The sequence below is a fragment of the Hypanus sabinus genome, chromosome 3 (assembly GCF_030144855.1).
Source record: "Hypanus sabinus isolate sHypSab1 chromosome 3, sHypSab1.hap1, whole genome shotgun sequence".
In the NCBI taxonomy this organism is placed as follows: domain Eukaryota; kingdom Metazoa; phylum Chordata; class Chondrichthyes; order Myliobatiformes; family Dasyatidae; genus Hypanus; species Hypanus sabinus.
Window position 1 is genome coordinate 16074217 of NC_082708.1, and position 26987 is coordinate 16101203.

The 26987-nt window shown below is 39.7% G+C and overlaps 1 protein-coding gene across 17 annotated transcripts in view; it reads right to left on the reverse strand.

Annotated features, from left to right (window-relative positions):
• The window catches only part of gyg2 (glycogenin 2), a 120564-nt gene continuing 93577 nt past the window's right edge, over positions 1-26987 (reverse strand). For 11 of the 17 annotated variants that reach the window (XM_059963757.1, XM_059963755.1, XM_059963771.1 and 8 more), the window contains 3 exons: positions 11164-11247; positions 8058-8099; positions 1-293 (listed from right to left, as the gene is read on the reverse strand). In XM_059963757.1, coding sequence (XP_059819740.1) covers positions 132-293; positions 8058-8099; positions 11164-11247 — 288 coding nt within the window. In that variant the 3' untranslated portion in view covers positions 1-131. The remainder of the gene's footprint in view (positions 294-8057; positions 8100-11163; positions 11248-26987) is intronic. The other 6 variants (XM_059963756.1, XM_059963763.1, XM_059963761.1 and 3 more) reach the window with 1 other exon arrangement.

Below are 26987 nucleotides of genomic sequence, written 5' to 3' on the forward strand. Positions count from 1 at the left end.
TTCTATTTACAGTGTAATAGTAAATCAGCAATATTAAATATGCCACAGATAAGCTGCCATCCATATCTATATAAGCAAAAAAAGAAAAAAAAGGTATTTTTGCTGAAGAGTGCTTAAAAACATCCAAAACACTACTTCAGAAACTTGTCCAACTTTTTCTGAATGTTTGCAAAAGCATCCTTTCCCATGTAGTCCATGTTTCCTTCCTCCCACCTGCGCCGGTCCTGAGCTTGGTCAGGGTCCACAGGCTCTGAGCCCAGCGAGAGTGCCAAGAACGAGTCCGTTATCTCCTCCTGGCGAGATGGAAAGAAAAGATGTGAGAACATTCTACCAATGTAAAACAGAAAAGGCACAAATACAAACAAGAGCAAGACATTGAGGGGAGTAAAGAGAAATGACAGGGGGTTGGGGGCTACAGGATCACACATATATACAAAGAATTGAACAGACAGCAGATAAGCATGCTTGATCCAAAAAAAGAATTTTACTGAATACAATAAGGAGTCCTCATGAAGGGTCTTGGCCCAAAACTTCGACTGTTTATTCATTTCCATAGATGCCGTGTGACATGGTTTCCTTCAGGATTTTGCGTGCTTTGCTTTGGATTTCCAGCATCTGCAGACCTTCTCAAGTTTATGATTATACCTTATTGAATATCCCTTTTCAAATATGGTTAACATTAAAATATAACCAAAAATGGGAAATTAGAAATACTCCTTGGTCAATCAGAATACGAATGAGAAAGATCAAATTACAAATGCAATAATTGGCCAGTGTTCAGATTAAGAATTTCCTCACAATCTACCTCATGGTGATGCTACACCTTATCACTTACGAAGTCTATGAAAAGTATTCACCACCCCACCCCCACCCCCCTGCTGGCCCGGAAGTTTTAATGTTTTATTCTTTTATATCATTGAATCAGTGGATTTAATATGACTTTTTTGACACTGATCAACAGAAAGAGACTTTCATGTCTAAGTGAAAACAGATCTCTACAAAGTGATCCAAATTAATTACAAATATAAAACACAAAATAATTGATTGCATAAATATTCACTCCCTTTAATATGACACACCAAATCATCACTGGTGTAGCCAGTTGGTTTTAGAAGTCACATGATTATGTAGTTAAATTGAGATCTGTTTTTTGAGATCTGTGTGCACTCAAGGTGTTTCAATTGATTGCAGTAAAAATACAACTGTATGTGGAAGGTCCAACTGCTAGCGAGTCAGTATCCTGGCAAAAACTACACCACGAAGACAAAAGAAGACTCCAAGCAACTTAGCAAAAAGGTTATTGAAAAGCACAAATCAAGAGATGGATACAAGAAACTATTCGCTTGAAATAGTTAAATCAATCATCAAGAAATAGAAAGAATATGACACAGCTGTAAATCTGCCTAGAGCAGGCCGCCCTCAAAAAACTGAGTGACCGTGCAAGAAGAAGACTAGTGAGGGAGGCCACCAAGAAACTATGACAACTCTGGAGGAGTTACAAGCTTCAGTGGCTGAGATGCGAGTGACTGTGCATTCAACTGTTGTCCAAGTCATAGCTTTATGGGAACATGCACAACACGCTGGAGGAACTCAACAGGTCAGGCAGCATCCATGGAAACAAGCAGTCAACATTACAGGCTGAGACCCTTCGTCAGGTCTGAAGAAGGAGGGGGCAGAGGCCCTATAAAGAAGGTGGGGGGAGAGTGGGAAGAAGGTTAGTAGGTGGCAGGTGAAAAACCAGTAAGAAGAAAGATCAAGGGCGGGGGGAGGGGAAGCAGGGAGGGGATAGGCAGGAAAGGTGAAGAAGGAATGTAAGGGGAAAGCACTATGTTTAGCAGAAGAGGGCAGAATCATGAGAGGTGATAGGCAGCTGGAGGAGGAGGCAGAGTGAAACTGGGATGGGGGAAGGGAGAGGGAGGAAATTATCAGAAGTTGAAGAATTCAATGTTTATGCCAAATGTTCTTTATAGGGCCTCTGCCCCCTCCCTCTTCAGACCTGACAAAGGGTCTCAGCCCGAAACGTTGACTGCTCGCTTCCACGGATGCTGCCTGACCTGCTGAGTTCCTCCAGCGTGTTGTGCTTGTTGCTTTGACCTCAGCATCTGCAGTGTACTTTGTGTTTATAGCTTTATGGGAGGCTGGCAAAAAGAAAGCCACTGTTGAGAAAAAATAACTCACATGAAATCTTGACTAGAGTTTGCCAGAGGGCTTGTGGGAGACTCTGAAGTCAGTTGGAAGAAGATCCTATGGTCTGATGAAACCAAAATTGAGCTTTTTGGCCATCAGTCTAAATGCTCTGTTTGGCATAAGCCAAACACCACACATCATCAAAAACACACCGAACCTACCATGTAACATGGTGGTGGCTGCATCATGCTGAGGGGATGCTTCACTGCAGCAGGCCCTGGAAGGGTTGTTAAGGTAGAGGGTAAAATGAATGCAGCAAAATACAGGGAAATCCTGGAGGAAAACCTGATGCAGCCTGTGAGAGAACTGCGACTTGGGCGAAGATTTGTTTTCCAGCAAGACAATGACCCCAAGCATAAAGCCAAAGTTACATAGAAATGGCTTAAAACAATGAAGATAATGACCTGGAGAGGTCATGTCAGAGTCCAAACCTCAATCCAAATGAGAATATGTGACCGGATTTGAAAAGGGCTGTTCACTCACAATCCCTATGCAGTGTGGCAGCATTTGAGCAGTTTTGTAAAGAAGAATGGGGAAAATGTGTTCAGATGTGCAAAGCAGATAGAGACCTATCCACACAGACACAAGGCTGTAATTGCTGCCAAAGGTACGGACTTGAAGGGGTGAATACTTATGCAATCAATTATTTTGTTTTGTATTTGTAATTAATTTATATCACTTTGTAGAGATCTATTTTCAATTTGACACAAAAGTTTTTTTCTGTTGACCAGTGTCAATGCCAAAATAAACCCACCGTGACTCAATGTTGTAAAACAATAAAACATGAAAACTTCCAAGGAGGGGTGAATACTTTTTCTATGTACTGTACTTGCACTACATTTTTCTTAAGCACTGTAGCTTATATACAATATTTTGCATTAATCGTTTTACCTTGTACTACCTCAATGCACTGTGCCATGATCTGACCTGCAAGTACAGCATGCAAGACAAGCTTTTTCTTGTATTTTCTTGTATCTTGTGGTAATAGTACAACAATAGCAAAACTATTCCCTAACAGTGGTGTGCAGAAGAGCATCTCTGAACACACAATGCATCAAACTGCAGCTCCTGAGGGACCGAGTTAGGGAACTGGAGCTGCAGCTCGATGACCTTCGCCTGGTCAGGGAGAGTGAGGAGGTGATAGAGAGGCAGGTGGTCACTCCGGGACCACGGGAGGCAGATAGGTGGGTTACAGTCAGGAAGGGGAAGAGGCAGGTACTAGAGAGTACCCCAGTGGCTGTACCCCTTGACAATAAGTACTCATGTTTGAGTACTGTTGGGGGGGACAGCCTACCTGGTGGGAGTGACAGTGGCCGAGCCTCCGGCACAGAGGACGGCCCTGTAGCTCAGAAGGGTAGGGTTAGAAGAAAGAGGTCCATAGTAATAGGGGACTCAATAGTCAGGGGCTCAGACAGGCGTTTCTGTGGAGGTGACCGGGAGTACCGGATGGTAATTTGCCTCCTTGGTGCCAGGGTTCGGGACGTTTCTGATTGCGTCCAAGATATCCTGAAGTGGGAGGGTGAAGAGCCAGAGGTCGTGGTACATGTAGGTACCAATGACATAGGTAGGAAAGGGGAAGAGGTCCTGAAACGAGAGTATAGGGAGTTAGGAAGGCAGTTAAGAAGAAGGACCGCAAAGGTAGTAATCTCGGGATTACTGCCTGTGCCACGCGACAGTGAGAGTAGGAATAGAATTAGGTGGAGGATGAATGCGTGGCTGTGGGATTGGAGCAGGGGGCAGGGATTCAAGTTTCTGGATCATTGGGACCTCTTCTGGGGCAGGAGTGACCTGTTCAAGAAGGACGGGTTACACTTGAATCGTGGGGGGACCAATATCCTAGCGGGGAGGTTTGCTAGGGCTACAGGGCGGACTTTAAACTAGTAAGATGGGGGGGCGGGAGACTATTTGAGGAGACTATGGGAGAGGAGGTTAGTTCACCAGTGGAGCAAGTAAATAGACAGTGTGTGAGGGAGGAAAGGCAGGTGATGGAGAAGGGATGCACTCAGCCCGAAGATGTAGGGGAGAAGAAAGAAAAGGATAATAAATTTGAATGCATTGTTAGGGATGGAAAGAGAGGAGGAGATGGAGAGTATCTTAAATGTATCTATTTTAATGCTAGGAGCATTGTAAGAAAGGTGGATGAGCTTAAAGCGTGGATTGATACCTGGAATTATGATGTTGTAGCTATTAGTGAAACATGGTTGCAGGAAGGGTGTGTTTGGCAACTAAATATTCCTGGATTTAGTTGCTTCAGGTGTGATAGAGTAGGAGGGGCCAGAGGAGGAGGTGTTGCATTGCTTGTCCGATTAAATCTTATGGCGGTGCTTTGGAAGGATAGATTAGAGAGCTCCTCTAGGGAGGCCATTTGGGTGGAATTGAAGAATGGGAAAGGTGCAGTAACACTGATAGGAGTGTATTATAGGCCACCTAATGGGGCGTGTGAGTTGGAAGAGCAAATGTGTAAGGAGATAGCAGATATTTGTAGTAAACACAAGGTGGTGATTGTGGGAGATTTTAATTTTCCACACGTAGACTGGGAAGCTCATTCTGTAAAAGGGCTGGATGGTTTAGAGTTTGTGAAATGTGTGCAGGATAGTTTTTTGCAACAATACATAGAAGTACCGACTAGAGATGGGGCTGTGTTGGATCTCCTGTTAGGGAATGCGATAGGTCAGCTGACAGATGTATGTGTTGGGGAGCACTTCGGGTCCAGTGATCACAATAGCATTAGCTTCAATATAATTATGGAGAAGGACAGGACTGGACCTAGAGTTGAGATTTTTGACTGGAGAAAGGCTAACTTTGAGGGGATGCGAAGGGATTTAAGGAGAGTGGTTTGGGTCAAGTTGTTTTATGGGAAGGATGTAATAGAGAAATGGAGGTCATTTAAGGGTGAAATTATGAGGGTACAGAATCTTTATGTTCCTGTTAGGGTGAAAGGAAAGGTTAAAGGTTTGAGAGCACCATGGTTTTCAAGGGATATTAGAAATTTGGTTCAGAAAAAGAGGGATGTCTACAATAGATATAGGCAGCATGGAGTAAAGGAATTGCTCGAGGAATATAAAGAATGTAAAAGGAATCTTAAGAAAGAGATTAGAAAAGCTAAAAGAAGATACGAGGTTGGTTTGGCAAATAAGGTGAAAGTAAATCCGAAAGGTTTCTACAGTTATATTAAAAGCAAGAGGATAGTGAGGGATAAAATTGGCCCCTTAGAGAATCAGAGTGGTCAGCTATGTGTGGAACCGAAGGAGATGGGAGAGATTTTGAATGATTTCTTCTCTTCGGTATTCACTAAGGAGAAGGATATTGAATTGTCTAAGGTGTGGGAAACAAGTAAGGAAGTTATGGAACCTATGACAATTAAAGAGCTGGAGGTACTGGCGCTTTTAAGAAATTTAAAAGTGGATAAATCTCCTGGTCCTGACAGGATATTCCCCAGGACCTTGAGGGAAGTTTGTGTAGAAATAGCAGGAGCTCTGACGGAGATCTTTAATATGTCATTAGAAACGGGGATTGTGCCGGAGGATTGGCGTATTGCTCATGTGGCTCCATTGTTTAAAAAGGGTTCTAGAAGGAAGCCTAGCAATTATAGACCTGTCAGTTTGACATCAGTGGTGGGTAAATTAATGGAAAGTATTCTTAGAGATAGTATTTATAATTATCTGGATAGACGGGATCTGATTAGAAGTAGCCAGCATGGATTTGTGCGTGGAAGGTCATGTTTGACAAACCTTATTGAATTTTTTGAAGAAGTTACGAGGAATGTTGACGAGGGTAAGGCAGTGGATGTAGTCTATATGGACTTCAGCAAAGCCTTTGACAAAGTTCCACATGGAAGGTTAGTTAAGAAGGTTCAGTCGTTAGGTATTAATGCTGGAGTAATAAAATGGATTCAACAGTGGCTAGATGGGAGATGCCAGAGAGTAGTGGTGAATAATTGTTTATCGGGATGGAGGCCGGTGACTAGCGGGGTGCCTCAGGGATCTGTTTTGGGCCCAATGTTGTTTGTAATATACATAAATGATCTGGATGATGGGGTGGTAAATTGGATTAGTAAGTATGCCGATGATACTAAGGTAGGAGGTGTTGTGGATAATGAGGTGGATTTTCAAAGCTTGCAGGGAGATTTATGCCGGTTAGAAGAATGGGCTGAACGTTGGCAGATGGAGTTTAATGCCGAGAAGTGTGAGGTTCTACATTTTGGCAGGAATAATCCAAATAGAACATACAGGGTAAATGGTAGGGCATTGAGGAATGCAGAGGAACAGAGAGATCTAGGAATAACTGTGCATAGTTCCCTGAAAGTGGAGTCTCATGTAGATAGGGTGGTGAAGAGGGCTTTTGGAACGCTGGCCTTTATAAATCAAAGCATTGAGTACAGAAGTTGGGATGTAATGCTAAAGTTGTACAAGGCATTGGTAAGGCCAAATTTGGAATATTGTGTGCAGTTCTGGTCACCGAATTATAGGAAAGATATCAATAAATTAGAGAGAGTGCAGAGATGATTTACTAGGATGTTACCTGGGTTTCAGCAATTAAGTTACAGAGAAAGGTTGAACAAGTTAGGTCTCTATTCATTGGAGCGTAGAAGGTTGAGGGGGGATTTGATCGAGGTATTTAAAATTTTGAGAGGGATAGATAGAGTTGATGTGAACAGGCTGTTTCCATTGAGAGTAGGGGAGATTCAAACTAGAGGACATGATTTGAGAGTTAGGGGGCAGAAGTTTAAGGGAAACACGAGGGGGTATTTCTTTACTCAGAGAGCGATAGCTGTGTGGAATGAGCTTCCTGTAGAAGTAGTAGAGGCCAGTTCAGTTGTGTCATTTAAGGTAAAATTGGATAGGTATATGGACAGGAAAGGAGTGGAGGGTTATGGGCTGAGTGCGGGTAGGTGGGACTAGGTGAGAGTAAGAGTTCGGCACGGACTAGGAGGGCCAAGATGGCCTGTTTCCGTGCTGTGATTGTTATATGGTTATATGTGGTTATAAACCTAGAAGTGGACGGGCTACAGCAGCAGAAGATCATGAACGTACACTCAGAGGACTGTGAAACCACCAAAATACAAAAGCAGACAAATTGTGCAAATAAAAAAAATATACAGAGAACGCAAGTTATAGAGCCCTTCAAAATAAGTTAATTGACATTCAGAGTTGAACAAATAATTACATAGAATCAATGAAAAACTACATATGAAGACTGACAGACAAGCAATGGGCAAAAGAAGACAAACTGAGAGGGAAGGGAAGGGAAGGAAGGGAGGGGAAGGAGGGGAAGAAAGGAAGGGAAGGAGGGGAAGGAAGGAAGGGAAGGAAAGGAAAGTGGGGGAGGAGGGAACTGAGAACATAAATTGTAGAATCCTTGAAAGTGGGCCCAGTGTGGAGTCGAGTGAAGTTACCCAGGAGCCTGATAGTTGAAGAGCAATAATTGTTCCTGAACCTGGTGATGTGAAAGCTAAGGCTCCTCCACCTTCTGCCCGAAGGTAGAAGCAAGAAGAGACCATGGTCAGGATGGTGGGGATTCTTGATAATGGATGCTGCTTTCTTGTGCCAGCGATCTTTACAAATGTGTTCAGTGGTGGGAAGGGCATTGCCTTTTTTTGGACTGAGCTGTATCCATCAATTGGATCCATTACTACCTCACCCTGCCTCAACCCATCTCACACGTATTGTGTAATCTCTAGGAAATATTGCTGTATTGAAGGGCCAGCCAGAACAACAGACTGTCAAAGGCGTGGACGGCACAATCTCATTAGACGGTAAATTTGCCTGCAGATCCATCCATTACTGTACAGTTTCTTAGAAAGAATACCGACTACAAGAACCACAAAAATCTAAATTGGAGGTGCTTTTACATTGAAAATATGCACTTACTTTTACAGTCTGTTCAGATGTGTCAGGAGATATTTCCTTTACCTAAAGGAAAGATTATTCAAATGTAATATATTAACAAACAAATTTTCTAGTCTCCATCTCTAGAGAAGGCTTATCTACTGATGTCTACTATAAATCTATAGACTCTCACAGCTACCTGGACTATTCCTCTTCCCACCCTGTCTCTTGCAAAAATGCTATCCCCTTCTCACAATTCCTCCGTCTCCGCCACATCTGCTCTCAGGATGAGGCTTTTATTTCCAGGATGAAAGAGATGTCTTCCTTTTTTTTTAAAAAAAAAGAAAGGGGCTTCCCTTCCTCCACTATCAACTCTGCTCTCAAACACATCTCTTCCACTTCCCGCACATCTGCTCTCACCCCATCCTCCCGCCACCCAACTCGGGATAGGGTTCCCCTTGTCCTCACCTACCACTGCACCAGCCTCCGTGTCCAACATATAACTCTCCGTAACTTCTGCCGCCTCCAACGGGATCCCACTACCAAGCACATCTCCCCCCTCCCCTTTCTACTTTCCACAGGGATTGCTCCCTACGCAACTCCCTAGTCCATTCGTCTCCCCCGTCCCTTTCCACTGATCTCCCTCCTGGCTCTTATCCTTGTAAACGGAACAAGTGCTACACCTGCCCTTACACTTCCACCCTCACCACCATTCAGGGCCCCAGACAGTCCTTTCAGGTGAGGCGACACTTCACCTGTGAGTCGGCTGGTGTGGTATGGTGCTCCCGGTGTGGCCTTTTATATATTGGTGAGACCCGACACGGACTGGGAGACTGTTTTCACTGAACACCTATGCTCTGTCCGCCAGAGAATGCAGGATCTCCCAGTGGCCACACATTTTAATTCCACGTCCCATTCCCATTCTGATATGTCAATCCATGGCCTCCCCTACTGTCAAGATGAAGCCACACTCAAGTTGGAGGAACAACACCTTATATTCTGTCTGGGTAGCCTCCAACCTAATGGCATGAACTTTGATTTTTCTAATTTCCATTGATGCCCCTCGTCCCCTTCTTGCCCCATTCCTTGTTTATTTATATATTATTTCCCCTCTTTTTTTCCTTTCTCGCTCACTTTTTTATCTCTGTGCCCCTCTCACAATCACTCCTTGCCTGCTCTCCATCTCCCTCTGGTGCTTCCCTCCCCCTTTCTTTCTGCCTAGGCCTCCCGTCCTATGATACTCCCCCCTTCTCCAGCTCTGTATCCCTTTTACCAATCAACTTTCCAACTCTTAGCTTCATTCCTCCCCTTCCTGTCTTCTCCTATCATTTCAGATCTCCCCTTCTCACTTTCAAATCTCTTACTATCTCTTCTTTCAGTTAGTCCTGACGAAGGGTCTCAGCCCGAAACGTCGGTTGTACTCCTTCCTATAGATGCTGTCTAGCCTGCTGCATTCCACCAGCACCATGTGTAGGTTTCTGTCACTCTACACAAGGATGTTGCTAGGGAGAGGGTACCTGACGAGAATAGGTTGAGTGAACTTGGCCTTTTCTCCTTGGAGCGACGGAAGTTGAGAGGCGACTTGATAGAGGTGTATAAGATGATGAGAGGTATTGATCGCGTGGATAGTCAGAGGCTTTTTCCCCAGGGCTGAAATGGCTAACACATGAGGGCATAGTTTTAAGGTGCTTGGAAATAGATACCGAGGGGCTGTCAGGGGTAGGTTTTCCACACAGAGAACGGTGGGTGCGTGGAATGTACTGCCGGCAGTGGTGGTGGAAGTGGATACAATACGGTCTTTTAAGAGCCTCTTAGATAAGTACATGGAGCTTAGAAAAACAGAGGGCTATGTGCTAGGAAAACTCTAGCCATTCTCCTCCGAAGACACAGTACAGGCCCTTCGACCCACGATGTTGTGCTGACCTTTTAACCCATTCCAAGATCAAGCCTACTCTTCCCTCCTACATTTTTCTGTCACTCATGTGCCTGAATTCTTAACTATCCCTAATGTATCGGTCTCTACCACACTCCTGCATTCCATGCACTGCTCACTCTGTGTAAAAAAAACCATACCCAATAATTTTAAGGTGATTGGAGGAAAGTATGTCCTCTCATATTAGCCATTTCCACCCTGGAGGGGAAAAAAGTACTTACTGTCTACTTGATCTACACCCCTCGTCTTGTAACTTTTATCAATTCTCCTCTCATCCTCCTCCGCTTCAAAAGGGAAAGCCGTAGCTCACTCAACCTTGCCCCATAAGACATCATCTGTAACCCAGGCAGCGGGCTGGTCAATCTCCTCTGCACCCTCTCTAAAGTTTTCATATCCTTCCTACACTGAGGAGACCAGAACTGAAGCCAATTTTCACAAAATACTTCCCACAACAATGCAAAGGCTCGTGGTGCCAACTGAAAAGGCAGAGCTCGTGCAGCACAGGAATGCAATACATCACAGACCATTTGTTATGGTCCCCTGTATTTACCTCACAAAATAGCGTGACATGATTTCCTTGGGAAAAAAATCACCCCTAACACAATCTGTTAAACTCTTGAGTATAGTGGCCACTTTATTAGGTACACTTGTACACTTGCTTGCAATGCAAATTTTGAATAAGCCAATCATGTGGCAGCAACCCACTTGTTCCAATCAAGCATCAGATCGGGGAAAGAAATGTTATTAAAGTGACTTTGACCATGGAAGGATTGTTGGTGGCAGACAAGTTGGGCTGAGTATCTCAGAAACTGCTGATCTCCTGGGATTTTCATACACAACAGTTCTAGAGTTTACAGAGAACGGTGCAAAAAACCAACAAATATCCAGTGAGCAGCAGTTCTGGCAGCAAAAAAGGCCTTGTTAATAAGAGAGGTCAGAAAAGAATGGCCAGACTGGTTCAACTGACAGGAAGGAGATGGTACCTCAGATAAACATGCGTTACAACAGTGGTGTGCAGAAGAGCATCTCTGAACATACGTGTCAAATATTTGAGGTGGATGGGCTACATTAGGTACAGAAAATACCCAATAAAGTGGCACTGAGGGTAGGTAGCCAGGTAGTGCTTCCTTCCCACATAGGTGGATTTTACCTTAAAGAGTAACCAGGCAGATGAGCTGTTTTGGTTTACAATGGTAGTTCCAGTTTGATATTCACCTGTATCATCTCTGGAGATGGTGATCTGGATTCTATGACAAATTGGACACTCTTCTGATCTTCTTTATTTGCAGATGCTGGCTGCTGAAAAGAAGGGAAATGAATCATAACAAAGTTCAGACCAGGTTGGGTGCCACATAGATACAGCTACTGTTTATTAAACCTTAGGAATTCACACAGGGTTGGGTTAAAGCAGCCCAAGCACTTTGCTTTGCAATGTAATGCATTTCAGAGAAAAATACGACTCATGATAGCGAGTTGCCCCCAGGAGATTAGCTTTACTTGCCACATGTACACTGAAACGTAACAGTAAAATGCATTCACAAACAGGAGAAAATCTGCAGATGCTGGAAATCCAAGCAAGAGCTCATCAGGTCAGGCAGCATCTATGGAAAGGAGTATAGAGTCAACATTTTGGGTTGAGACCATTCATGCTGCTTAAAATGCATCGTTTGTATCAACAACCAACACAGTCTGAGGATTATACTGGCACAGTCCGCAATCGTTGCCATGCTTCCGCCACCAACTGAGCATGCCCACGACTTATTAACCTTTCGAATGTGAAGGAAAGCCAGAGGGCCCAAACAAAACCCACGTGGTCATGGGGAAAGACATACAAACTCCTTCCAGGCCGTAGTGGGATTCGAACCCCGGTCACTAGTGCTGTAAAGCATTACACTAGCCACTATGCTACAGTGCTGCTAACGTTATGATATACTCGTCCATGCCCTCTTGAGCAGACGACTGAAGCTGCTGCGCGTGCGCCGTTGTTTTTAACTGAACTATCTGTCTCGAAGCATGGCAGCAGCGGTGGTGTTCGGAAAATTGATTTTTTCAACCGCAGCGCCCGATTTTTCAACTTGCAGTTGGCAGCATAATAATAGCACAACTCTGAAACATCAGAGGGTGAGTGTAAGAGTAGGAAAATATCAACTGAGATGAGCAACGAGCCACAAGTAGAGGCGGGTGTAGTATCAATGCCTGGAGGTGAGACAGCAGAACCTCAACGGCACCCAGCACCCGCGGGTGACCCCGTGCCGGGGAACCATGGTCCGGCCAGAAATCCTTCCCCCAGTCAGTGGCACTTGCCTGCCACCAGCCGTGATGTTCAACCACGGACCGATAGACGGATGGAAGACATGACAGCGGATGTGGACTAACTACAGCGTCATAGCACAAACCGCACAAACAAGTTCCAGCGTACCAGGCGGCATTATTTTTGCATACAATTGGACTGTCAGGACTTGAGGTCTACAACAGTTTTGTGTTCGCAGATGAGGCCGAAAGCCAAGACCTCAAAGATTTTAGCTGCATTTGACAGATATGCCATTGGTGAGAAAAATGAGATATATGAATGGTACTTGTTCAAAAAGTGGTAACAAGAACAAGGTGAGACCTTTGAATCGTTTCTTGCCAGCCTTAGATCTCTTGCAAGGACATGTAATTTTTGCTTGTGTATGTCAGACAGTCTGATGAGAGACAAGATCGTACTGGGCATTAACAACTCCTAAACCAGAAAAAGTCTGTTACAAGAGAAAAAGCTAACGCTCAATAACATTAGGTGTGATTGTAGGTGTGATTTAGCCATTTCCGTGCTTTTACAGGTGTCAATGTAATTACAATAACAATCATTTTCGCACTTGAATGTTTTCAACAATACACTTTTGGCCATTTCACAAGAGCACTCTGTGATCACAAGCTACTTGAAATGGCAGTTAAGAAGCCGCTGCTGAAGACACCAAAGCACCTACAGGGGATGCTTCTTCACCTGCAGAGCCAAGATTTCGACATCACCTACTGTCAAGGAAAGCTCATACACCTCGCGGATACGCTATCGCAAGCAGTTAGCGGTACTCCAGGCCAGGAGAACAGCTTCGACGAAGTCAATATCCTATCGCACCTGCCAAACCGCGATGAGCGTCTAGAGCAGATTCGCATAGAAACAGAGAAAGATGACACGCTACAGACGTTGAAACGTGTAATCATCAGTGGATGGCAGAGCGAACGTGACACACTGCCAGAGTAACTCACACCTTACTATAGCTATAGGGATGAGCTCACAGTCCAAGACGGCTTAATCTTCAAAGGTGAGCGTGTCATCGTACCGCAAAGTGAGCGGAAGCAAATGAAGGAAAGAATTCATTCATCACACTTGGGCGTAGAAGGATGCCTCAGACGTGCACGTGAATGTCTTCTTTGGTCAGGCATGAGCAGTGACATCAAGCAATATATTGCTACATGTGATGTTTGTCGCAAATACGAAATGAGTCAGCAGAAAGAATCGCTTATGAGTCATGAGGTACCCGCTCGGCCGTGGGAAAAGATAGGAAAAGAGTACCTTGCCACTGTTGATTACTACAGTAATTATTTCAAGGTAGATCTTCTTTGTGATATGACCAGAGGAGCTGTTATTTGTAAACTGAAGGCCCATTTTGTGAGATATTGTAGCCCAACACAAGTGATTAGTGATGATGGGCCACGATACACGTCAGCGGAGTTTCACAGATTTGCACAAGAATGGGTTTTGAGCACTTGTGTAGCAGTCCCAGAAATAGCAAAGCGAATGGAAAAGCTGAATCAGCAGTTAAAACAGCTAAGCGGATCCTCACAAAGAACTACAAATCGCGACCAGATCCCTACCCCGCACTTCTAGACCATCGCAACACACCTTCGCAAGGGCTCAGCACGAGTCCTGCCCAGCGTCTGATGAATTGCTGCACAAGCACGCTCCTGCCTGCAACAGCGAGTTTACTGGAACCGACAGTTGTACACGAAAGCGACCGTATGAAACAACGTGTCCAGCAGCTGACCAACAATTACAGCAAATCAGCCAAAGATCTTGCCCCACTCGTCAAAGGGGATACCGTGCGCATGCAACCCCTGGTGCAAGCTAAAAAGAAATGGGAGAAAGCAATTGTGTGCCTTTATGAGCGTTCATATCTAGTCCAAACCCCTTGGTTTGGTAATCATATACATCTACAAAAGATGGCTGAGGAACCGTCTGGAAAAGTAATCACACATGAACTGGCAAAATCAGGTCAAACAACCCAGATCAATGACCACAGTGTGCCTACCACATCAAATGCCACAGACAAACACTAGCAGAGGCTAATGACACAACACAAACATTGAAAATGCAAATAACAAAAAACAGGACTCGGACAAAACAGTAAAAACTTGTTCTGGCCGCACAGTGAAAAGGCCACATTATCTAGAAGATTTTGTCCCACATTGAATAATTGCATGAGCAATTGAACAGTAAGTCTGTGACACTATTATGCATTTAAGAAGGACCATGTCCTATTTGAGGATGTGTAGTTTGAAGTTAAAATCGAGAGGGTGGAGTTTCAAGATGGCGACGTAAACATCTGCCTTTTAGGCGCTCTTCACTTTTCTAACTATAATCACCCTTTAATCAAATCTTTTCGAATTTAACCAAATGAGTTGATATTTTCGATTGACTTTTTTTTTCCCTAAAACTATATTTGATCTAACTTTGCTGAGCTTAAAATGGCTACAAGTAAGAAATCGTCTAAGGAGCCTTTATCTATCGACGCAATTTCTAATCTTCTGGACGCTAAATTTGCAAGTTTGGAAAGCAAGCTGGAAAGTAAAATGGCAAGTTTGGAAGATAACCTGGAAAGTAAAATGGCAAGTCTGGAAAACAAGCTTACCACGAAAATGTCTGAACTTGAAGGAGCTGTTAAATCGCTTGATACTAAGTTTCAGTCGCAGGCAACGGATATTCAGCGACATGAAGATAAGTTGGAGACTCTTGAAAAATCAATTGTTGAAAAAGCACGTACACTTGAGGAGTTGGATAAGAAGGTACAATCGACTCTTAAAGTTGTAAATCAGCATAAGTTTAAAATTACTGATCTCGAAAATCGATCTCGCAGACAGAATTTGCGAATTATCGGGTTTTCCGAAAAAGTTGAGTCCGGTGATTTAACTGAATTTTTCTCTAAATTACTGTGGGAAATTTTCGGTGATGAAGGTTTGCAAACTAAACCTGTTATTGACCGTGCTCACAGAGTTGCGAGGTATTCGTCTATGACTGATAAACCACGAGCGGTGATTGTTCGCCTTCATTATCCTCGTGAGAAAGAGCTTTTAATTCGATTAGCTCGTAAAAAAGGTATGATTTCTTACAATAACTTCAAATTTCGAATTGTTGAGGATTATTCTTATGAGGTTATGAGAGCCAGAATCGCTTTTAAACCAGTGATGGCAGAGATTTATTCGATTGGACTTAAACAAGTTTTAATGTATCCAGCGAAGCTTAGAATTACGCTGAGCGACAACAGTCAGCAAATTTTTAACACTCCGGAAGAAGCGAAGAAATTTGTTGAAGAATTTGGATCTTCTACTGCAACTTGAACTATGTGTTATGTGGAAGATTTTTCGGAGAGAGGATATCTTTCTATTTTAAGTTTTAACCTATGAAGCTGGGTTATAACTTCTTATTTTGATCTATGGGTCTGGTTTTTTTTTACTATCATCATTGTTTATAGATGTTCTTTTTAATTTTTATAATATCTTTTTTTTCTTTCTGTTTTGGTTATATACGTTTATATTTTGCAATAATGATTTACTTTTTTTTAAGATGTCGTTTCTTTTTCCCATAAGATTCTGTTTTTTGTAAGCATTTATTTGTTTACCTGTACTCAGAAATGGGACGAATGTTTTGGATTTTTGGTCTTTTTTTTATATATATTGTACTGTTTATTATATCCCTTTTTTTTAAATCTTATTTTGTCTTTTAACAGATTGCTGAACTCACATTTGTATTTAGTAATATGGCTTTTTCAAAATGCGGTTTCTTCTTCCCATAAGTCTTTGCTTTTGAAACGTCATCTTGTATTTGTACACGTGATTTTTTTTTAAAGGTATATTACACTTTTAAGTTTTGATGCTTATACTTTTTTTTATTAATGATTGTTTGTTTTATTATATTAGTTTTCTTTTATTCTGATTGATATATATATTTTTTTTGCAACTCTATATTTTAATTTGGGTGTTATATAGTTTTCTTTTAATCTTTTTATGGAGCTGCCATCTTGAAATGGGGGTAATATTAGTATTAGATTATGCACCTGCCGCTTGGCTTTTTTTCGAAGGGTGGGGGGAGGGGGTAGGGATCTTTTTTCACGCTTTTGCTTTTTATTTTTTTGCTTTTAGTTTATGGGCCGACTTTAAATTATTAATATTGTTGAGGTGTCATGTTCTCCGGTTGCTCCTGAATCAATTTTCCTCCTTCCTGAATTGTGGGTTATGTGTCTTTCTAACCTTTTATGATACACACAACTAATATTAGTATGATGGATAAATCTGTTAACTTTATCTCCTGGAATACTAATGGTTTAAATCATCCGATTAAACGTAAAAAAATATTTAAAGTATTCCATAGACTGAATGCTAATATTATCTTTGCACAGGAGACCCATATCAGGAGGGAGGATAATCAACGTTTTTTTAGGTTCTGGAAGGGTCAGCAATTTCACTCGAACTCTACCGCTAAAATTAGGGGAGTGTCTATTTTTATAGACCCCTCAATATCGTTTACACATCATGAAATTATTTCTGACCCACAGGGTAGATTTTTGTTGATAACTGGCTTACTTTTCCATTGGAAAGTTGTTCTAGTTAATATTCATGCTCCAAACTTTGACTGCCCTGAATTTTTTAAACGTTTATTTACTTCCCTTCCTAATCTAAATGAATATATGTTGATAATGGGTGGAGATTTTAATTGTTGTTTGAATCCTTCGATGGATAGATCTAAACCTATTCGTACTCTTCCGAACAGATCAGCCCTACTTATTAATTTGTTTATGGTTGATTCGGGAATTACAGAAATATGGCGGTTTTTGAACCCTAAAGATAAAGAATTTTCATTTTTTTCCACATGTATATCATAGCTATTCTAGAATTGACTATTTTCTTATTGATCATCGGTTATTAATGGATGTTATTGATTGTAAATATGATTCTATTACTATTTCGGATCATGCACCTTTGAAGTTATCTATTAAGATTTCGGACTATTCCAATAATATCAGATCCTGGAGGCTTAACGCTACTTTGCTTCAAGACCCAGAATTTATCACCTATATAAAACAGCAAATTGACTTGTTCTTCTCAACAAACTGTACTGAAGAAATCGACAGAGGAATACTTTGGGACTCTTTTAAGGCTTTTATTCGTGGACAAATTATCTCGTATTCTGCTGGTAAAAGAAAACAAAGATATTTAGATATTGCTTTATTAGTGGATAAAATCAAGGAAATTGATAAGATTTATTCCGTGACTCCTACCAAAGAACTTTATAAGAAGAGAGTTGAGCTTCAAATGGAACATAGTTTACTATTATCTTCTTCAATTGAAAATCAATTAATTAGGACCAGGGCTCAATTCTATATTCACAGTGATCGTACTGGTAAACTGTTAGATAATCAATTAAAAGCTATCTCGACTAAGCGACAAATTATTAAAATTCGCAAACAAGACGGTAATTTAACTACTGATCATAAAAAAATTAATAATACCTTTCAAGATTTTTATAAATCTCTATATCAATCAGAATTTGATGGTGACCAGTCCATGATAGATAATTTTTTTAACAATTTGAATATTCCTAAACTGATTGATGAAGACCATAGCCTGTTAGATGTTAGATTTCTATGGTGGAAATAGGAGAGGCTATCTCATCAATGAATTCAGGGAAAGCTCCTGGTCCTGATGGTTATATAGTAGAATTTTTTAAAACTTTTTCTTCTTTGCTCTCTCCTTGGTTATGTGAAAATTTTAATGATGCGTTTGCTAAGAAGAGATTACCTCAATCTTTTTATGAAGCTAATATCTCTCTAATTCTTAAAAAAGATAAAGATCCTACTTTATGTACATCTTATCACCCTATATCACTATTAAATGTAGATTCTAAGATTCTTACAAAAATTTTAGCTATTAGATTAGAAAAAGTACTATCACAGATTATTTCAGAAGATCAAACTGGTTTTATGAGGAATCGGTATTCCTTTTTTAATTAGAAAATTGATTAATATAATTCATACTTCACCACCCACAATCCCAGAATGTGTTATTTCATTAGATGCTGAAAAAGCTTTTGATAGAGTTGAATGGAAATATTTATTTAATACATTGAGAAATTTTAATTTTAGTCCTAACTTTATATCATGGATTAAATTAATATATCATAAACCTGTTGCTTCTGTTCTTACAAATAACTATAGATCCTCTTTTTTTCAATTATCTCGTGGTACGAGACAAGGTTGTCCCTTAAGTCCTTTATTATTTAATATTGCATTAGAACCTTTAGCTATTGCTATTCGTGAATCTCCTAATATTTTTGGTATTACCCGTAATGAGAAGTTATACAAATTATCACTTTATGCTGATGATTTGCTGTTATATATTTCTGACCCTGATAGGTCTATTCCCGCTATTTTATCCTTGTTGGTTCAATTTGGTACTTTTTCTGGTTATAAACTAAATTTATATAAGAGTGAATTATTTCTTTTAAATGCACGAACTTTATTGAGTGATAGGATACCATTTAAAGTTGTTACTGATAACTTTACCTATTTAGGTATAAAAATTACCAAGAAATATAAAGATTTATTTAGACTGAATTTTTTACCTATGCTTCATCAAATTCATCAACTTACTACAAGATGGTCTCCTTTGTTTTTATCATTAATTGGTCGGATTAATGCTATTAAAATGATGATTTTACCGAAATTTTTATACTTATTTCAAGCCCTACCAGTTTTTATTTCTAAATCTTTTTTTGATAACATTGATTCAAAGATTTCCTCATTTGTGTGGCAAAATAAAAACCCTAGGTTAAGTAAAAAGCAATTACAAAAATCTAAAAAAGATGGTGGTTTAGCCTTACCTAATTTTAGATTTTATTATTGGGCAAATAATATTTGTAATTTAATTTATTGGAAACTAGACTTGGATTCACCACTGTGCCCACAGTGGGTAAATTTGGAATGTAATGAGGTAAAGGGATATTCTCTATTCTCTGTTCTTGGTTCTTGTCTTCCTGCTGATTTAGTTAAATTTAATAAACAAATATCTAATCCTGTTATTAAACATACATTACGAATTTGGTTTCAATTTCGTAAGTTTTTTACTTTGAAAAACTTTGTTCTTGATAGCCCTATCTTACTTAATTTCTTTTTCAAACCCTCTTGGACAGATCAAGCTTTTAACATATGGAAAAGGAAAGGTATAAAATGTTTTCGTGATCTCTTTTTTGAAGATACTTTGATGTCATTTGACCAACTTTCCAACAAATTTGAATTACCTAAATCTAATTTTTTCAGATATTTACAAATTAGAAATTTCTTACATAAAGTTTTACCATCTTTTCCTAATTCAACTTTGGTGGACTTTACAGATTTGATTTTTACCTTAAATCCTTGTCAGAAGGGATTAGTAGCTTTTATTTATAATATGATTATGAAGATACAACCAGAAATATCAGTTAGAATTAAACAAGAATGGGAAAAAGAACTTCGATATAATATATCAACAGATAAATGGGAAAAAATTTTGCAAATGTTTAATTCTTCTTCTATATGTGCTAAACATGCTTTAATACAATTTAAAATTGTACATAGAGCTCATATGTCTAAAGATAAACTTGCTCGATTCCACTCTCATATTAACCCTCAATGTGACAGATGTCATTCAGAAGTGGCCTCATTGACCCATATGTTTTGGTCATGTCCCACTTTACATAATTACTGGAAGGACATATTTACTACTATTTCCTCAATTTGGAATATAGATTTACAACCTCATTTTATTACTGCAATTTTTGGCATACCAAATGAAGATGGTAATCAGTTTTCTCCTTCAATCAGACGAATGATTGCTTTTGTAACATTAATGGCCAGAAGGTCTATATTACAAAATTGGAAAGAAGTAAATCCTCCTACCACGTTTCAATGGCTTTCTCAAACTATTTCTTATCTGAGCCTGGAAAAAATTAGAAGCACTATTTTTGACTCATCAATTAAATTTGAAGAAACTTGGAGACCGTTTATTCGACATTTTCATATGAATTAATTTGGCCTTTTCCAGACCTTCTTTCTGCTTATTCATGTTCAGGTATGGAGTTCTGGAGTTTTTTGACACTATCATATACTTGTAAACTATTATTATTGCCCATGTTAGTTTAGTTTAGTGTTTTATTTTTCTTAATATATACTTTTTTTCACATATTTTCAATTTTTTTTTCTCTCTTTTAATGGTTATTTTTGTTTTTTTTCATATATAATCATATGGACTTGATTAAGGTATTTTCTTCTGTTGATGTTTAATAGGATATTGTTATCTTATTATCAACGTGATTTCAAGTCTATTGTATTCATAATTTACTCATTACTATGTTATGTTTTTTTGTGTATATATGAAAATCAATAAAAAGATTGAAAAAGAAAGAAAAAGAAGAAAATCGAATTTTAGTATGTTTTATATTTTCTAAATATGCTCATACAAATGAAAATAATGAGTGGTATGTATTTGTGACAGGCATAGGAGACATAAGATATGATTAATAAATGCTCTGAAAGTTAAATCCACGAAAATATACTTGAAAGCAGACTCCAGAGGAATTGAGTTGAATTGTTAATACAATTGTTCCTTTTCTTTGTTTTGATGAAAAGGGGGGGCTGTTATGATATACTTGTACATACACTCATGTTTTTATCTGAAGTATCTGTCTCAAATCTGTCTCAAATTCCAGTGTATAAGCCGAGAATTTGGCCCTAAATTTTGGTCCTGAAGTTAGAGGGGGTCGGCTTATACAGAGGATGCCAACTTTGGAAAAATGAATACACGGAAAATAGGTTGCATTTATTGGTTGTTTTTGAGTCAAGTTCATTCACTGTTGATGCATGAATTCTTTGAAAAATTTATTTAAACTCACATCTAGTGGCTGAAGCACGGACATCAAACCACCGGGGATGACCGCAATGTCCGTATTTTCAGCTTTCAGTGCTGCTTTTGTTTCACCTGACAAGTGCGCTTTGAACATGTCCCAGACAAGTAGCGACTTTTCCTTCCCGAAACCTTCGGGATGTCGATGCCACACCTCTTTAACCCACTTCAAGCAACCTGCTTCGTCCATCCAGAAGTGTTCTTGAACGTAAGCAACACCCTGCGGGAATTTTTTGAGCAATCGTTGTTTTTTGTCCCAACACAAGATCACGTCTATTCATTAATTGGGTGCACCAACTTCATGTAGCTTTGAAATTTTCGCTGAGCTCACGGTGTTTTTCGTCCGATTTCAACGCTTGAACTTGAATCATTTCTCTGGTAACAACGTATCCGGACGATCACTGTTGATTCACCCACTAAAACATTTTCTTCCAGTTCTGGCCACTGGCATGTTTTCCCACGGTTTGCACATTTTGTCTTTGGCATTTACCTCAGCATGTCCTCTGCCTTTCTCCACTCTCTCACTTGTTTTTCACTTACACTAAACTTCTTAGTAGCTGCAGAATTATTGTTCCTTTAGCAAAATCAACAACATCAGCTTGAAGCCAGCATCATATCGCATTTGTTTTAATCTTTTGTACTTGATGGTCGCAAACTCAATACTGAGTACATGTACCGATCCTGCCACCCCGTGTTATGTTTTAACGAGATTATGATGGGCGCTAAATGGTTTCATAGGGGTTACAATTCTTTTTTTTATTAGTTTTTCAAAACATTTTACAAATTAAAAACCCCAAATCCCAATGAGGAACATTAAAACAGTGCAAAATTAAGCATACAATAACAATATGCTACAAAGGAAGAGAATTTAGCAAAAAAAAAGCACCTGAATTAAAGACAAGTAAGCTTAGTGTCCTCCCCAAGCCCCACAACACAAGACAAAACAACAGCAACTCCAGACCAACCACAACACAATACAGAAAGTATAAGTCAGGACAGCCAAACTCCCAGACTGTGAATACACTGAACAACAGAGGATAATAATGCCTTCTACCAGAAAAAAAAAGGAGCTGAAAGCAAGGGACCAAAAAGAAAAAAAAATCCTAGTCAAGAGGAAGGTTATGAAAGTACTCGATAAAAGGTCCCCAGACCTTATGGAACTTTAGATCCGAATTGAGAACTGAATAATGAATTTTTTCGAGGTCCAAACAGGCCATGATGTCGCTAAGCCATTGAGCATGAGTGGGCGGGGCAACATCTCTCCATCTGAGGAGGATCAAGCGTCTAGTCAGGAGAGAGGCAAAGGATATAATTCAGCATTTGGTCGGACCCAGACGTAAATCTGTCTCGCCCCAAAAACCGTACAGAGCAATTAAGGGGTTTGGTTCTAGGTGCTGATTCAGAATACACGATAACGTAGTGAAGACATCTTTCCAGAATTTCTCCAAGCTAGGACAGAACTAGTACATATGGATAAGAGAGGCCACGCACCTCTTGCATTTATCACAGAGCGGACTAACGCTAGGGTAGAATCGAGATAGTTTAGATTTAGACAAATGGGCTCTATGAACAATCTTAAACTGTAAAAGGCAGTGGCGAGCACAAAGAGAGGTTGAGTTAACCGATTTGAGAACTGAATCCCAGCTCTCCTCAGATAAGGAGATATTCAAATCCTGCTCCCAGGCCATTTTGATTTTATCCATGGGGGCCCGTCATAAGGCCACTAGTTTATCTTGGATGATTGATATTAAGCCTTTACCTAGTAGATTCATGGAAAGAAATAGGTCCAAAGCATTTTTTGCAGGCATTTCAGGAAGGTTAGGAATTAAAGGAGCAATAAAGTGTCGGATTTGGAGATATCTGAAAAAATGAGCATTGGGCAGATTGAACTTAACAGAGAGCTTCTGAAAAGAAGCGAAGCGATTATCAATGAAAAGATCTTCAAAATGTCTAATGCCCTTCCTATACCAAACCTGGAATACTGAATCGTATGTAGTAGGTAAAAAAAGGTGATTACGAGCAATAGGGCTGGAAATGGAAAACCCCTGGAAACCATAGCATTTCCTGATCTGAGCCCATATACGCAAAGTGTGTCTAACAAGAGGATTAGCTACTGATCTGGGCAGACTACTAGGGAGTGCAGAGCCAAGAAGTGCAGAGATAGATAATTCTTTAGTGGAGCTCAGCTCCATCACCACCCAGTTAGGGCACTCGGGTTGGCCATGGAAGAAAGACCAGAAGGTAGCACAACGTATATTAGCTGCCCAATAATATAAACGAAAGTTAGGTAAAGCCATGCCACCCTCTTTTTTAGATTTTTGGAGATGGATTTTATTAATTCTTGAGCGCTTATTCTGCCACAGATATGACAAAATAATAGAGTCTAAGGAATCAAAAAAAGATTTAGGAATAAAAATTGGGATAGATTGAAATAGGTATAAACACTTGGGGAGAACATACATTTTAACAACATTAATACGACCTACCAAAGACATAGATAGAGGTGACCATTGTACCAGACACTGTTTTATAGCATATAAAAGATTGGCAAAGTTTTCACGAAAGAGATCTTTAAACTTCCTTGTGACTGTAATTCCAAGATAAGTAAATTGATTATGGACTACTTTAAAAGGGAGATCATGAAATGTTAGTTCTTGTGCTTCTTTATTAATTGGGAGAAGTTCACTCTTATGTAAATTAAGTTTATAGCCAGAGATCTAAACTGGTCAAGAAGTGAAAACATTAGAGGTAAGGATGTAGACGGATTTGAGAGAAAGAGTAATAAGTCATCAGCATAGAGAGAAACTTTATGCTCAACACCCCCTCTCCAAATCCCAGTCAATTCAGGGCAGTTTCGAAATGCTACCGCCAGAGGTAACATAGCCAAATCAAAGAGAAAGGGACTTAAGGGGCATCCCTGGCTGGTGCCACATTTGAGATTAAATACTTGGGATTTCTGAAAGTTGGTTAAAACAGAGGCAGTAGGACACAGGTACAGCAATTGGATCCAAGAGATGAAACTTTGGCCAAAGTCAAATTTTTCTAAAACTGCAAAAAGGTAGTTCCACTCTATACGATCAAATGCTTTCTCCGCATCGAGGGTAATAACACATTCAGGAATCCCAGTTGGAGGTGAGTATAAGATATTAAATAAACGCCGAATGTTAAAAAAAGGGAAACGGTTTTTAATAAAGCCTGTTTGGTCATCAGAGATAATGGAGGGAATGACGGTTTCTAATCTATGAGCCAAAACTTTAGCTAAGATCTTTACATCAACATTGACCAGAGAGATCGGCCTATACGAGGAACACTCTGTTGGGTCTTTGCCCTTTTTTTAAAAGAAGAATAATAGATGCCTCACTGAAAGAGGGTGGCAATTTGCCGTAATTAAACAAGTCAGATAATACTGAAAGTAACTGAGAAGAAAGAAGAGAAGAGAATGTTTTATAAAATTCTACAGGAAACCCATCAGGTCCAGGAGATCTCCCTGAGGACAGTGCAGAAATTGCAGTAGATATTTCTTCTCATGACATAGGTGCATTGAGTTTGGCTTTGAAATCAGATGAAAGTGAGGGGATATTCAGATTCTGTAAAAATTGATCAACAGAGATATTGTCATTCAGAGATTCAGAGGAATAAAGCCGAGAATAAATATTTTTAAATGCGTCATTAATTTCTAAATGATCCGATGTAAAGTCTCCGTTCTCCTTCCGGATCTTTGTAATATGTTGTTTGGCTTTGGAACGCCTCAGCTGATTGGCTAGGAATTTACCAGACTTATCCCCATGAATGTAAAAGCGACTCTTGCTTTCGAGAAGTTGGCGTTCGACAGGTTGAGTGGACAGAAGGTTAAATTTAGTTTGGAGTTCAACACGCTTCTTATATAATTCAGGGTTCTTAGTTTGGGCATATATTTGATCCAATTCTTTAATCTGGTTAATGAGGTCTAATCGATCTGCACGGGATCTTCTGTTGAGATTTGCTGTGTAAGAGATTATTTGCCCCCTCAGATATGCTTTCATGGCATCCCAGACAATCTGGGATGGCACTTCAGGTGATGTATTAGTGTTAAAATAAAAGGTTATCTGATCCTTAATAAATTTTTAAAAATCATCATTCGATAGTAAAGTTGAATCAAACCGCTCTTTATTCCTCTGAGGGAGACCAGGCAAATTCAGAGAGAGAGTAATTGGGGCATGGTCAGAGATCAGTATACTCTGATAGTCACAAGAGTGGGCAAATGGAATAAGTTGGTTATCGAGTAAGAAATAATTAATTCTAGTGAAGGTATGGTGAACATGTGAGAAAAAAGAATAATCTCTCTCCGTAGGATGGAGGAAACACCATATATCAGAGATACCATAATTAGAGAGAAACGATTGGATAGCTAAGGCAGATTTAGTAGGTGGTTTAGTAACAGAGGACGATCGATCCAAATTGGGATCTAACCAACAATTAAAGTCACCACCCAGTATAAGAGAGTATGAGTTTAAGTCTGGTAGTGAGGAAAAAAACCGTTCAAAAAAATTAACATCATCAAAGTTGGGGGCATACAGGTTTGTTAGTGCAACTTTAGGGTTATATAGTTTGCTAGAAACAATAATAAAATGGCCATTTAGATCAGATATTTTATTATGGAGTTCAAAAGGAATATTTGAGTTAATAAGAATGGAGACTCCCCTAGCTTTAGCAGTAAAGGATGAATGAAAATGCTGACCCGCCCACTTTGACAAAAGCCGGGAGTTATCAGAGCAACGAATATGAGTTTCTTGAAGGAAAGCAATGTCAGCTTTGAGTTGTTTGATATGTGAGTATACCTTTCTCCTTTTAACAGGGTGATTCAATCCCTTTACATTCCAGCTCACGAATTTAAGTGCACTAGCCATTATCGATTACTAATGCATAAAAGGCAGAAGGCATATAAAAAGTCAAGCAGTACAATAGCAGTCTGGGAGCAGAGATGTAAACATAGATTCGTAAAATCAACACATATACATGTCCTGAGCAATAAAGAGATATAATATATACAGTGAATGATGTTGGAACTAGAAAATCCACCCCACCCACACAACCCAAAACTAGACGGCTACCAAAACAAGTAGCTAGCTCTACCAAAAAAATTAACCCAAATACAACTTCCAGATCTGTGTCATTAACAGCAGTTCTGTATAAATACTATAACAAATAGTAACTAGTTTATGCACTAAAAAACATAACTACAGATTAGAACACCTTCTGCAGGAATATAAAACTTAATACAGAGAAAGTCGGAAGAGGACCAAAACTAACCTGCCAGCAAAAAAATTATAGAAGAATAAAGTAAGAGAAAGGAAAAAAAGGGATAAAAAAACAGGAGAGGAAGGGGAAAATTATAAATTCAAGACGAGTATTTATCAACCATTTACAAAGAGAGAAAAAAATTCAGAAATTAGAAAAAAGGGGTGAAGAAAAGAAAAAAGTATAATAAAATAAATAAATATAAAAAGAAGGAAAAATAGATCGGCAATTAAACTGTGAACCAACAGACAGGAAGGCCTTCACTGAAGACTTCAAACCTCCAAAACAAGTTAAAGTCAGTTGTAGAACTCTGTAGCTAAAGTTGTACAACAATAAAAGATAGATTTCACACACACCAAAACCAGGGAGAGATTGTCAACAGCCTTTAGGGTTTCGATGAATAATGTCTGAATGATTCAAGTAAAGTCTGAGTCCAGAAAAAGTAATTTTACTACGAGAAGTACTTATCCACCATTTTAGGAGGTCTGATCAGGTTCTGAAGATGGCTGGATAGCCGGAAGACTTGCCACAAATGCTTCAGTTTCCTTGGCTGACTTAAACCATTTGTATTT